At 34.2% G+C, this 14,262-nt stretch overlaps 7 protein-coding genes and 2 pseudogenes across 9 annotated transcripts, besides 1 other annotated feature; 3 read left to right on the forward strand and 6 right to left on the reverse strand.

The window, feature by feature from the left end:
• Window positions 1–12,296: part of a mobile genetic element that runs on past the window's edge.
• On the forward strand, window positions 724–1,425 carry TVAGG3_0448650 (KilA, N-terminal/APSES-type HTH, DNA-binding family; the record flags this gene model as incomplete). Its single annotated transcript, XM_051234516.1, has 1 exon — window positions 724–1,425. The coding sequence occupies one exon, from the start codon at window positions 724–726 to the stop codon at window positions 1,423–1,425; it is 702 nt and encodes a 233-aa protein (XP_051104246.1).
• Window positions 2,027–2,896, reverse strand: TVAGG3_0448660 (protein of unknown function, DUF4106 family; the record flags this gene model as incomplete). The annotated part of the gene is made up of 1 exon (XM_051234517.1): window positions 2,027–2,896. A coding segment is annotated over one exon (870 nt), but the record flags the coding sequence as incomplete, so codon positions are not given.
• On the forward strand, window positions 2,933–3,379 carry TVAGG3_0448670 (annotated as a pseudogene). Its single transcript has one exon. A coding segment is annotated over exon 1 (447 nt).
• TVAGG3_0448680 (His-Me finger endonucleases family) lies at window positions 3,856–4,440 on the reverse strand (the record flags this gene model as incomplete). Its single annotated transcript, XM_051234518.1, has 1 exon — window positions 3,856–4,440. The coding sequence occupies one exon, from the start codon at window positions 4,438–4,440 to the stop codon at window positions 3,856–3,858; it is 585 nt and encodes a 194-aa protein (XP_051104248.1).
• TVAGG3_0448690 (uncharacterized protein) lies at window positions 4,487–5,293 on the reverse strand (the record flags this gene model as incomplete). The annotated part of the gene is made up of 1 exon (XM_051234519.1): window positions 4,487–5,293. One exon carries the CDS (start codon window positions 5,291–5,293, stop codon window positions 4,487–4,489), a length of 807 nt encoding a protein of 268 aa, XP_051104249.1.
• TVAGG3_0448700 (protein of unknown function, DUF4106 family) lies at window positions 5,411–5,834 on the reverse strand (the record flags this gene model as incomplete). Its single annotated transcript, XM_051234520.1, has 1 exon — window positions 5,411–5,834. A coding segment is annotated over one exon (424 nt), but the record flags the coding sequence as incomplete, so codon positions are not given.
• On the reverse strand, window positions 7,122–7,820 carry TVAGG3_0448710 (uncharacterized protein; the record flags this gene model as incomplete). The annotated part of the gene is made up of 1 exon (XM_051234521.1): window positions 7,122–7,820. A coding segment is annotated over one exon (699 nt), but the record flags the coding sequence as incomplete, so codon positions are not given.
• TVAGG3_0448720 lies at window positions 8,954–10,474 on the reverse strand (annotated as a pseudogene). The gene has a single exon. A coding segment is annotated over exon 1 (1,521 nt).
• Window positions 12,297–12,438: 142 nt separating the features above from the next.
• TVAGG3_0448730 (uncharacterized protein) lies at window positions 12,439–12,855 on the forward strand (the record flags this gene model as incomplete). The annotated part of the gene is made up of 1 exon (XM_051234522.1): window positions 12,439–12,855. One exon carries the CDS (start codon window positions 12,439–12,441, stop codon window positions 12,853–12,855), a length of 417 nt encoding a protein of 138 aa, XP_051104252.1.
• Between the last annotated feature and the right edge of the window lie 1,407 nt (window positions 12,856–14,262).

Consider the following 14,262-nt stretch of genomic DNA (forward strand, 5'->3'; position numbering starts at 1 on the left):
ATTCTTTGTCAGACATTTTAACACTATCTGAAGGAAAGAAAGCACACGACTGGGTTAAAAATGCTTCTACTCAGAAAATTTTGACAAGAAATCCTGAGCTTATGATATCGGTAAGATTCTATGGAACTACAGCATATCTCATCGACAAAAGTCTTATACCAGTAGTTTTGTTCTGGATTGACCCAGTTGTTGGATATAACTTCATAACATATGGTTCATTCGATACTGAACGTTGCAGTGAAGGCTTACTTTACATCGTTCAGAAACCGAAGGACTTCAATACAAAGAGATATAAGATAGGAAGAACATTTAATATAACTCAAAGATATGACAGTATAGTCAATAGAGTTAAGGTTGCGTTCGTTAACGATATGAGAGCTGCTGAAACAGAACTACTTGAAAAGTTTGAGAAAATGTATGGTGCTCCCATAAAAGGTAAAGAAACGTTTGAAGTAGATGAGATAAATAAAGCTATAAAATTATTTGACGAAGTTGCTGAAAAATACATGTAAAGCGTTTATTTTTGGTCTTTTGTGAAAGTCAGGAAATAACGCTAATTTTTTATAAAATATTTTTTTTATTTTGTATGTAAAGACAGATATGTCAACATCAGAGAACACAACAACAGTTATAGTCCATGAAGCTATAAATGAAGAATATGAGTACATACAGTTTAACAAACAACTTCGTCTCATTCGTTCGGTCAAAGACGATATGTACCAAATGCAAAGTATTTTGACAGCATGTTTTGCTCCAGATACTAAACACGCAGACGACTGGTTCAAAAACCAAAGCACACAAGAACTTTTGAGTGAAATTTCTCTAGACCGAGAATTCTCGGCCTTGCATAAAACACATGAAAATCGTAAAAATTTGCCAATAAATTTAAGAGGATATTATGTTCATAGACTTCTCGTAAATAATGTGGCACAATGGGCTTCAGCTCGCTATTCATGGTATGTTTGTAAACTTCTTGACGAAATTCATAGACAAGAACGTGAAGAGATGGAAAAGAAACTTCATGCAAAAGATGAAGTCATTGAAGCAAAAGACAAAAACATTCAGAAAAGAATACCACGTTCGGTACCAAAAGGAAAGGAAAAGAACTATAAGTATATGATTTACACTGAAGAGATGGAAAATGAAGAAGACAGAGATATGGTTATGTTGCATTTAGTCAGAAGAAACAACAAAAGCTTTTACGACCTTGCTAAGATTTACAAATCTGACAGAAATTGGTTCTATCGCGAAAACTTACCGATTTCAATGACCCCAAATGAAGATGTGAAACAAATAGTTCAAGATACGTTACCTCAAACACACTATGATATTAAAGGTTGTACAATACTTACATTCAAAGAAGATTTGCCATTGTTAAAGGAAAAAATAACAGAGTATTTTGACAACTTCAAACAAGTAGGGTAGATGAGCCATTTATTTTTACGCTTGACTTCAGATGGCTCAGGTAGCTCTATAAGGTAAATTGTCTTGTCAAATCCTTCTGGCATTCCGAGTCCTTCCATCCGACATTCCGAGTCCTTCCATCCGACAGGAAAAGTTTTTCTTTCCAACAGGAAAAGTTTTTCTTTCCAACAGGAAAAGTTTTTCTTTCCAACAGGAAAAGTCCTTCCTTCCAACAGGAAAAATTTTTCTTTCCAACAGGAAAAGTTTTTCTTTCCGACAGGAAAAATTTTTTCTGTTGTCCGTCCGTAAACCATTCAAATTTTCGAAAATTGAGAACTTTTTGGTCGACCTTCAGGAAAAATTTTTCTTTCCGACAGGAAAAGTTTTTCTTTCCGACAGGAAAAGTTTTTCTTTCCGACAGGAAAAGTCCTTCCTTCCAACAGGAAAAGTTTTTCTTTCCGACAGGAAAAGTCCTTCCTTCTGGCATTCCGAGTTCTTCCTTCCGACAGGACACAAACGAATGTCCGACGTACCACCAACCGATGCCTTCCAAAGCCAGAAGAACCGAAAGCTGCAGAACCACAACAGACTTACTAAGACTCAAACTCTTTATTTTTCAAGCTTGACTTTTTACAATTTGAACTTTGTTTGCGTAGATATGAATTCTGAAAGAAGTATGAGGGTCTTGTATGACTTTGTACTTCTCCCATAGTTCATGTCTGTCAAACTTACCTGCCATGGACTCTTTCATAAGTTCCATGAAATCGTCTTCGGACAATCCAGGGAAAAGTATAATGTCAGTAAGTATTCTTTTAACATCCTTACTTAAACTCTTTGCTGTCTGTACACAAATGACAACTGAGATGTTAAAGTGTCTGAGCTTCTTAAGAATTCGACACATGTCTTGTTCTCTATTCTTTAACAAAGGATGAGAGGCGAAATCATCTAAAATAAGAAGACATCTATGAGGGTAAGTCTTCCAATCGTAAGATTGCAATTTCTTCGAAATGTATTCTATCTCTTTCTGTTTGTTTCTGAAGTGTTTCTTCTCTAATATTCTCTGCATTTCCTCATTTGGGTCTTTAAACTTAGAATTTATATACTCATTTATAGCATTATACTTCAAAACTCTTCTTTGGTACTTCTTTATCCAATCTAACAACTCAGTATCCTTTATACATACTAACTTAGACTTTTTTATAATATCTTTGAACGAATTGACGGTTTGATCGAATTGACCAGAAGTACTACAAATGACTACTAACTCATAGAATGGGTTCTTCTCATCTAGTTCTTGTTGTTGTGCAGCCATTTTAAGATAAGTGAAAGTCTTACCCGACCCAGGTGGTGCAATTAGACCTGTTATACCATTCTGAGCAAATAAGAACTTGTCATGTATAGGCTTTATCTGAGCATTTTCTAACTTCCTCTTGTTCTTATTTAAAACATTCTCAAATTTCTTGTCAATGTCAGCAAACTTTTTTTCTAACATATTTTTAGAAAAATTAAAATTTTTATCTTTTAGAAAATGTCTAGCGATTTCGCTATCTATATTCGAGACAAACTTTTTGACAGCAAAACATCTGTCGACCATAAAATCTTACATAGTGTAAACAAAAAGGTGAATTTGTTCTAAAGTTCTGTTTCTGGGAATATGACAAGAACCATAAAACATTAAGCAGAGCAGTCTTAAAATTTGTCAATGACAGACTTGTTGACAGAGATGACGCCGATTGGAAAGATGAAGTCCAACAAAAGTTCTTAGAATGCAAAGAAGACACATGCGCTGTTCTTGAAGATGAAATAGAAAACAGAATAGATGAGCTATTAAAGGACAAAGAACTTTTACATAAATATGGTTGCGCCAAATTTGACATAACTCCACCAGAGAAGAAGAAGAAGAGAAAAGAAAGAAAAGAAAGTAGAAGAAGAGAAGAAAGAACCTGAACCAGAGAAAAAGAAATTTGACATGTAAAAATAAAATTTTATTTTAGAACATTTCTGGGTCAATGTCAATGTTCTCTTCCTCTTTAGGAGCAAACACTGGCTTAGACTCTAAAATCTTTTTACCCAACTTACCTTGAACTTCAACTATCTTAGACTCATAATATTCATAGTCGTCTGCTTTCTTTGGTTCATAAGGTATAACAAGTTTGTATGCTTTGCCTTCTTTAAGGTTTGAGAACCTTCTGTCAAAATTTTCTTTGACTGCTAACAAACCTTCTATGTCTAAGTCTTCAAATTTCGCACCATTTTTAGTCACAATAGCAAACTTAACTGGTTCGATGTTCCAAACTTTGTCAAATGTAGACTTTTCAAAATGGTAGAAGTAAACATTCAAATATATGAATGGGTCTAGTTCTTCTTTAAGTCCTGACATATATTTGTTGACTGAAATATATTTCGTCATCTTTTCTATCGGATAAAAAAATATTTTTTTTTAAAAACGTTTTAAAATGGTATGCCATATAGCTTCTTGAATTTGTTAAGAAGTATTTTAACGTATTTTCCATCTGTATCTCTAGTGTTTACAAAAGCATAGTCTTCCTTAGTAAAACATACTTGTAATTTTCTATAGTTTACGCCGGTATAAAAGTAGAAAGAGTCTTGTTCTTCGCTATAGTAGTAAAACTCAAACGTATGCTTGCCATAGTCTGTAATTTCAATTGCTTCATCTTCTAGTTCGTCGACAAATTCGAATACAATATCTCTAAATTTGCTTTTGTTCTTATTGTTTTCAGAACGAGTAACCCAGCGTAAGTTTTCAAGTCTATTGTCGCTTCTTATACGGTTTATATGGTCTACAAAAGGTAGATTGTTAGGATTCGGTATAAAATGAGTTGCAATGACAACATGTTTTAAATAGTGTTTTCCACCCATCTTCATCCTAGCATATCCTTTATTTTGCTCCCATTCGCTTAAAACTCTTTTTGTCTTTTTGTTTCTGACTTCAAAAGGCTCACAACAGTGAATTTCATATTTCTCATCTAACAAACAAGTTTCCCAACGGTCTTCTCCAACAAACTCAGCGTACATTTCAAATAAAATAAAAAAATATATTTTTTTATTCTTGAGCTATTTTTTATTCTTGACTTTGTTGTTGCATTTGTTCCATTTGTTGCATTTGTTGTTCTTGAGCTATTTGTTGTTGAAGTTGTTCTTGTAGTACAATACTTTCACCAGTTGCATCTTCCAATTCGAAACTTTCTGCCGTCATTGACAAATACATAGGACATAAAAGTTTTACAGGAACAAAGTTTGCGTCGACTAAGGTTAAGTTTATGTTTGCTAAAGTGTTTGAGTTTACTAAAGCTGAAAACTCTGCATTCGAATGAACAATAGGCAAACCAGCAGAGAAAGTGTTGTTTATACGCATGAGTATCTTTTGGTCATAGTAGTTTCTGTCGATATTCGAATAGCACTTTGAACCTAAGTTTGAAACAATATATAAAATAGGTGTACTTAAAGTCAATGGAACAGACAAACCTTGTATGACACCTTTTCCTGTTATAGGAAACTGTTGGTAGTAAAAACCAGATATAAGTTTTGTATTATAGCTCATATCGTTTATACTAAACTCAGTCGGACATCCAAACATAATGAAACCTGCTCTAGTTGCAGCACATGTTACATCCGTACGTAAAGTATTAAATAAGTCAACAAAACCTGTTGGTGGTATATCTGAGTAAGTATCTTCAAAGAAGTATTTTTTACCATTCACAACAATAAAATCTTCTGGTGTCAAAAGAGCAAAACAGGCTTTAGTCGTCATCGTGTTTAAGGTCAGTTTACAATATCGTCCTTGAGGACTTTGTAAGTTTGTTGTTATAGAATTATATGACTCAGGGTTTTTAGTCGTAATAGTATAAACCATTATGTCTTCTGCCATTTACTTAGCAAATAAATTTTAATGAAATGTTGTGGTCGTCAAATATTTTTATAACGTCTGGGAAACTATACTTTAAGTTCAACGTTTCACCTCCTTTCATAACGTATATCTTGTCAATGACATTATATGAAACACCACAGCAACTAACGTCGGGTTCTATTTCTTTGATGTTTATATCGTCTGCCTCTGTCAAAAGTTTCAATAGTTCTTTCAAAACTTCATGAGGTGCGATGACATATGAGTTCACTTTTACAGGGTTGTGTTCGACCAAGTTTAACATTATACCCAAAGCTTGACAAATCTTCTCCTGAGTTTTAAGTTTGTCTTTAAGTTGTTGGTAGTCGTTTCGAATATCTGCAACAGAACTTAAGTCTCTGCTAACTTCAGGGTATGTTGGTTGTTCTTTTACAGGAACTATTGTTATACCATCTTCGTCTTCGTATGGTTTCCCCACTTCAACATCTCTTTCTTTGACATTGACAACAACACTTTGACTGTTTGTTTGAGTTGGTGAATTTAACTTCACATCTGCCACCGCCATTAAACCTTTTGAAACACTTACGCTTCTATTTTTCGGAAATGACATTTTACTTCGAATAAAAAGATGGACGTATTTGAGTATCTCTTCGAATTGAAGCAAAACAAAGTTTACACACAAACAATACAAATACATTGACAGAATAGTTCTTTACACAAACAATGGAAAATGTTATAGAATAGCAGTCTTTGCTGAACCAAAATATTTTCATAAAGCAAAGAAAGTTGGTATAACTGAAATGGTGAAAGTTCTTGAAGCAGACAAAAATATAACTTCAAAACTTACAGATATTTCTAAAGGTAAGTTTATAATACAATACTATGTCAAAACTGGCGTACTGTCAATATTTGACGGAGAGAAGTCAGTTCAAGAACAACTTACTGACCTGCTGCCAAAATCTGCTCGATGGAAGCTGTCGTTATGCCAATCTGAGGAGCCCCAGCAGGTTTCATCGAACGAATCTTCAAAAGAGCATCTTCCGTGAAAAGTGCTATTGGTTTTGTAAACTTCATTGCTCTCAGTTCATGTGGACCGTCTCTGTCACCAGTATATTGTATTTGTACAGTACCAACAGTTGAAATACCACCCATAAAGTCTTCTGAGTCAGCAAATGGAATGCCAAGCCAAAAGTTTGAACGGTCTCCATTTGTATATTGAGTTTTTTGACTTCCTGTATGGGTCCATACTTTCACATATGGCATAATAGAACTTTGCATTTCAGGGTTAATGGTTGTTGTGAAGTTGTTGTTAAAGTTCATAGCATCTAATGTCAAGTTGTATGACCTCATATCCTCAACTGTAGAATATTCTTCTCTTGGATAATATTTGCCATCTATGTTTATATGATATTTAATACCAGGGTTGTAGAAACAAGAATAGTCATTTATAGTTCGTCTGAACAGTACAAACATAGTATCTGCGTGTTTCATTGCAGTTGTTAAAGCAATATCTGTTCTTGCCACCTGCGGTTTCCTGGATTTTGGCTTTCCAACTTCACCTGCAAGTCTTTGACAGATATTTGGTGTATAGGGAACATAAGTGGAACTGCAATATATTTGGCAGCTAAAGCATTTGAAATATCTGGGTCCAACATATAGACTGCAAGTCTGCTTTCTATTCTCTTGCATTCAAACTTTTCGCATGTGAACCTAACTGGGTCCCAAGCAGTTCCAGCAGCATTGAAAAATACTTTACTTCAGTGTTGAGGTTTGAGAAACCAAAGTCTAAGTCAACTTTGTCTTTGCAAAATTCGGCGAATGACGTTTGATTTGCTCCCTTTACGTCTGTAAGAGTGAATGGGTCTTGCGTTGGTGCAATGACTAAGTTATTTTTGCTTGGAGTAAGTTCGATAGAAATTTTTCCTGCCCAGTTTGGCAAGTATCTTAAAAACCTGAAGATGAGGAAAGATGACAAAGGAACTCTAAGTTTCAGTTTTACTTTAGTGACAGCATTTCCATCTGAACCAGAAAGGTTAACATAAACTCCTGGAACGTTAGGGTCAAGTCTTCTTATTTTCTCAATAGTTGCATACTGGTCTGTTTGTTCTCTAGCTTGTGGTTGTACTGAGTTTCTCAAAGCGAACCATTCATAGTTTGCCCATGTTACTGTTTGAACTAAGTCAGAGTTAGAATATATCTTATATCCCATAAAAACTTCTGGAGCATATTGGTATCCGACATAGAAAATTCCATTGCAACCTTTCTTGTCAGACAACTTGGCAGAAGGTTTTATTTCAATGTCTTGTTCCACGTATAAGAAAGAGTTGTCAATAGAAATAATATGAAACCTGTCGCAAGCAATATCTACTGTTGTTGAAGAACCTTCTCCAAACTCACCTACGTTTCCATAAGAAACAGCAGTTGTATATTCGTAAGTTCCAGGAACTATTTCTGACCTTCTAATGGCATTGTCGCATTCGTTATACCATTCGGAAACATTTCCATTCATAGCATCCAAAACTGTTGGCGTTATATTCTGAGCGGCGTACATTTCATATGGTAAAATATAGAATAGTTGGGTTTATATGTCATAATAGAACCCACTCCGACCAGGCTTTACTTTCTTCCTGACTGAGTTTTTAACTCTTCTTTTTCCTTCATTGCCCTCTGCTTGAAGTTGTTGCATCTTTGCATTATGTTCATCTAGTATGTTGCAAATTTCCCATGTCCTTTTTGCCTTTTGGCTCTGGTCGCCCATCTCAGGTAACCTATATCCTAGAAAGAGTTTGTCATAGTCTGTATTTGAGTCTTCGCGTATTGTTTTGCATGACTCTTTCCTGAGTTTCTGGTTCAAGCTCTTCAAACAGTGCCTGTCCATATGGAATATGCTCGTTTCCAAATATATGTTTTTGTAGCCATTCTGGTTTTCTTTCCATGTTACCAACTATATCTTTTGTGAATGGGAAAGCTTTTACCCAATCTTTCAGTCTTGCGTCGTTTATTTCTGTAGTTGGTTTTATTTTGTCAAGGAACATGTTTTTCAATACTAACATTTCATTTGGTACTGTCCATTTGAGTTTTCTTAAATATTCATCCCTTCTCGATTCATCGCCTGCAAAGTAAGTTTTTATGACATTTTGTAAACTTTCGTTTGCAAGGTCATGTACAATAGGTTCTCTTCCTTCTCCCTCCCTAACTTTCTTTCTAAACTCTTCACCAAATATACCATCTCTATGGTTCTGTGTAGTTCTTTGAGATAAATGTTCTAGAACGTCAGGTGTTATATTTCCATCAGCCCATGTTCATTTCATACTGGTCCAAAATATCTGCATCTTTCATATCTTTCAATGGCATTAAAGCCGCGCTTAAAATACCAGCTATATCTTGTTCACCATTGACTTCCATTGCGTCTACAACTTCTTGGAATTGTGGTTGTAAGTTTATGAACCACCTATCTGGATTAGCTTTATGACCCCATCTCATTGTAGTTCCATCGTCTGCAGAAACAAAAGTAGGTTTGTTTCCATCTTGGCTAGGTTCTGAATGAACTTTAAACAATGTTTCATTTCTATATGTTTTCTTGAAATTTAACCTTTTATCTTCACCGAGTTCATCCGAAGATTGAACGTTAAATGCTCGTAAGTAAAAAGGGTTGTTGTATTTGTGTACATTTTCTTTCAGTACTTCCATTCTATGCTGAATATTTTCATCTGGTGTTGGAGTCTTTTGTATGTCGGCAAACATTTTTCGATATTCTTCTACTATGTCAGCCGAATTTTTTTTAGACTCTTGGAAATATTCCATATTCTCCGCATACTCTTGTTGAGGGTCAAGATTTTTCGGCTGTTCCAAATCTTCATCTAGTTCTGTGAAGTTAGTTTTCCAAAGGAGTGACTTGTTCGTTTCCTTCAGGCTCTTCTAGCTGTTGTTGCTGAACTATTTCTTCCATGTCTGGTTGTATCTGAACTATTTCTTCCTGTGGAGTTTCTTGTACCTCATCTGCTGGCATTTCATATATTCCGAGACCGTTTTTAACAATTTCCCTATCTACGTCATCCGCATTCATAAGCTTTTTGTTCTTTCGTTCCGTCTCTATTTTTTACGCGTTTCATGACGAAAGTTGAATTGTCATTTAGCTCTGACATCAAATATCTCGGAGTAAATTCATCCATGTCATTTGGATGATATGCTATTAAATCATATCCCTTAGCGAGCTTGTATTTTCCAGGTTTGAGATTATATCCGTTTGGTGCTGAGCCATAAAGCTAAATAGGTTCGGGTCAGTATTTCCATCCTTGAACTTTCCAATAGCTTCTTTATATCTGTCACTAAAGTCAACAGTATCTGGGAAACCACACTCTTCTTTAAGCATTTTTAAGAATTCTTGGTTTCCTTGTTCTCTACTTCTTTTATGTCCTTGCTCTGTTTGTGGTTGTTGTTGTGTTGGGTTTGGTGCTGGTTGTGGAGGTGGTTGTTGTGTTGGATTTTGAACTGTTGGTTGTTGTGTTGGGTTTTGGTGGCATGCCTGTGTCTGTGTCCATGTGACGATGTAAATGTTCTAGTAGTCCTGGTGCAGGTGCTTCTCTTGGAGGGTTTGGTGGTATATAAGTTCCACCAGCTGGCACATATGTTCCATCTGCAGCGTAATGTCCTATCTGACTTTTCGTTTTTAAGAAAGCATTTACTAGGTCTGTTTTGGTCTGTTGTAACTCTTTTTCTTGACTTTTCACAACAGTTGCTCTAACGGCGTCATAGGCACTTTGAACTGCCTGTCCTCGTTGCTGCATCTGTTATTTTCGTCATATTTTGTGCTACTTCTTTTAACTCTTTGTCGAAACCTTCAGACTTCAGTTTCTTTCCAGATGAGAAGTCGTTCACTAGTTTCACCTTACTATGAAGAGCTTCGAAGGCATTCTTAAAAGTCAGCATTCGTTAAAGCTTCATTTGAACTGTCTTCATCCGCTTGTATTTTTGTCCTTATTGACCCTATAAGCTGGGCTGCTTTAGCGTTGGCTTGGGCATCTAACCAGTCATTGTTAGCTTTTATATATTCTGCGCTTTTCATTGCCTTTTGCATGGCTGCGTCGTTATTTTTACTTTCTTGTGCTAAGTTTTCATACTGTACACGGTTTGGTTTTGCAACTGTAAAAGTTTTTCTGCCTTTACATTTGCTTCAACTTCTTTTTTATACTCATCGCTATCCATATATGTCTTCAGGGCTTTTTGTTTTATCTCTTCATCTTTCAGTATTTTATATTGAGTAGTATGGTTTTTCAAATTTATGACATCTTGTTCCATTTTTGCTACTTCTGCTGCTTTTTCTGACACTTTTTTCGCATATTCCTCTGTACTTAGTTCTTTCAGTTGTTCTTCTTTCTTCTTTTTCTCTACGTTTAACTCATTGAGTTTCTTTGTGTGTCTGTCATATTCTAGTTCTTTTCGTTTTCACTTATTTGTTTCTGTATGTCTATGTTTGACTTTTTGACATCTGTTATTTGATTTTTGAGTGAACTCAAATTCATTTGACTTTGAGGGTTATAGGCTGTTTCCGTCTGCAGCTCCACCATAGCCTGCCATTTTCGCTAAAAGTGCCGCTCTTAAACCTCCACTCTGTGCACCAAGAACTCGTTTTAAGAGCATAGGATTGCTTGACATTTGTTGCAACATAGTGGGGTCATTCAGCATTTGTTGTTGCAACTGTTGTTGTGGTGTCAGTTTTACTATTGGATGTTTCATGCTCTCTCCTCTTACGTATTATTCTTACGTAGCTTACGTGGCATTTTAAGTGAAGTTAAAAAGCGGTTTTTGACAGAATGTTTATTGTGACTTCTTCGTAAAAGAACTTTGTTAAGACTTCTTCGTAAAGACTTTGTTGAGATTTCTTCGTAAAGACTTTGTTGAGATTTCTTCGTAAATGACCCAAAAATATATTTTTGGTGAAGAGGTGAGATTTCACCTCTTTTTTCACCTCATTTCTCACCTCTTGAATTTTCATGAATTTCTTCGTAAAGACTTGTTAAGACTTCTTCATCTAATTTCTCATGAACTTTCTTGTCTATGTTTTGTCAAGACTTCTTCTTCGTAAATGTTTTGTCAAGACTTCTTCTTCGTAAATGACCCTAGTAGTATATTTTTGGTGTAAATTTCATGAAAATTCAAGAGAGGGTGAAAAATTAGGTGAAAAAACAGGTGAAATCTCACCTCTTCACCTAAAATATATTTTTGGTGTAAATTTCATGAAAATTCAAGAGGGTGAAAAATTAGGTGAAAAAACAGGTGAAATCTCACCTCTTCACCTAAACATTATTTTTGTGTAAATTTCATGAAAATTCAACGGGTGAAAAAAGAGGTGAAAAACAGGTGAAATCTCACCTCTTTCACCTAAACATTATTTTTGGTGTAAATTTCATGAAAATTTCAAGAGGGTGAAAAATTAGGTGAAAAAACAGGTGAAATCTCACCTCTTCACCTAAAATATATTTTTGTCTGATTTTACGAAGAAGTCTTGACAAAACATTTACGAAGAAGAAGTCTTGACAAAACATTTACGAAGAAGTCTTTGACAAAACATTTACGAAGAAGAAGTCTTGACAAAACATTTACGAAGAAGTCTTGACAAAACATTTACGAAGAAGAAGTCTTGACAAAACATTTACGAAGAGTCTTGAAAAGTCTTTACGATGAGTCTTGACAAAGTCTTTACGATGAAACTTGACAAAGTCTTTACGATGAAATTCATGAAATTCAAGAGGTGAAAAATGAGGTGAAAAAACAGGTGAAATCTCACTCTTCACCTAAAATAATATTTTTATTGAATTCTGTATAATATTCTGAGTAATATGACAGATGTTTATATAACACTTTCTCCGGTTTATAGGACCTCTCTCATATTCTATCTTGTCATATCAAAACTCATAGTCATGTTTGTCCTCTAAGACTTCATTTATACTAAACATCTTCAGGGCTAGAAGGCACGAAGTGCCTGGAAGCCCCACTACCTTTTTTTTTTTTTTTTTTTTTTTTTTTTGATTTTCCATATAAATCGCGATTTTTTTGAAAAATCGCGACCACAATAAAATCGCAATTCATTAAAAAACGCGATTTTAAAAAAGTCGCGATTTTTCTAAAAAATCGCGATTTATATATTTAAATCGTGATGAAAAAAGTGGTTGCGGTTTTCCCTAATCAACAGATCTAAACAACTTGAATCGATTGTTTGTGAACGCGATTCAACAATTTCAACATTACGTGATCAACTATCGAAAAGCGAAAATAAATGTCAATCTATCACAAATGCATTACAACATGCACAAGAACAATTAGAAACATCACGTGTATATGACAAAGAAATTGAAACACTTCGTTCACAACATAATTCATTATTGAAACGAGCCGAAGAAGCAGAACAATGTTTGAGACGATATGAAGAAGAACTTCAATATAAGAAAGAAGAATATACACAATCTATGATTAAACAAAGTTCCACTATTGAAGAATTACAAAATCAACTTATTTCAAGTCATCGCGATTTTGATCTTGCTATTGAACGTCAAAAGAAGTCAGCATCAGAAGCAGAAGAAGCATGAATATTTGCCGAAGACCTTGAACGATCATTCAATAATTTACAACGCACAGTTCTTCGAATTCAAGACAAAATTTCTTCACACAATTCACCAAATCCATCTCCATCCAAAAGAGTTTCATTCCCTGGAACATCATTATCATTATCAACATATTCTGATTCTAATTCTAATCCTCAACAAAATTAATTATTAATTTGTTATTTATTTGTTTGTTATGATAATTATTATGTAAAATGTTTCATAATATTTAAGTAATGTTTGCAAAACTATAGCTACTTTTGCTTCAATGTTAACTGTGTGTATGATGACCGATATTAGTATTTGTGGAATATTTTTGACTTCATTAGATAATGTTGTGATTTCGGAATAAATTTTGTCGTTCATCTTATAATTCATGGACCATACATGTTTTTAATGGTGGAGAATAGAGGATAGACTATACTCAGAAAAATTAATCTTAACAAAATTAGAAAAATCAAATATTTCTGAATTTCATTCTTATTTTATTGATAGCAAAGGTTCAAAGAAGGGAATTGAAATATGAATAATATACCTTCCTTCTTTATATTTGACTTGTTGTTTGATAACTGTTTCTCGATGTCGAGGATTGAAAGGAATTAAACAATTGTGAGTTGAAAAATATGAAAATAAATGATAAGATGTAATAGAATCAATATTGAATATATCTATGATAGAAATTCTAGTATATGTTAAATTATCAATATGACAATTTTCAATTCTTAATAAATCAGCATCATTCCAAATCAATGGTCCATTTCCAAAATTTCCAAAAATTGAACATTTAGAAATAGTCATTATTCCAGTACAAAAAATGATACCATCACTTGTACTTGATTGTGAATTATTTAGAATATTACTATTAATAAGATAATATGTTGGTAAATCTTCACTACAATGCATAAGAACCCAACAATCGCAATGATTTTGACAAATTGAACAAAAATTAACTTTTCCAATTGAATGATGAGGTCCTATTCCATATGCAGCTCCATAACCTTCGACATTGTTATTACTAATATTTGAATAACTAATATTAATAATACCACAGTTACAATAAATAGTATCAAATCCTTCTTCTTTTTTCCCACATGATGAAACACAACTTTCAAGAAAATAATTAAAATTTCCATCGGATAAAGATGAACGTGAATGTTGTCCTCTATTTGATGCTTGCGAATATAATGAACAACATCGATGTTGAATAACTGAATTATGACCGTTCACGTAAACAGAACCTCCATAGTCACTCCTTTTGCAGTCATTGAATGAACATTCGGAATGTAATAATTTGATATCATCCGTTGTAATTGAAATAGCACCATCTTCAAGATCATGAAAAAAACTAAGTAAAACAAAACACTCGGAATTAGTAACAGAAATTGAACAGTT

Source organism: Trichomonas vaginalis, chromosome V (assembly GCF_026262505.1).
Source record: "Trichomonas vaginalis G3 chromosome V, whole genome shotgun sequence".
In the NCBI taxonomy this organism is placed as follows: Eukaryota; Parabasalia; order Trichomonadida; family Trichomonadidae; genus Trichomonas; species Trichomonas vaginalis.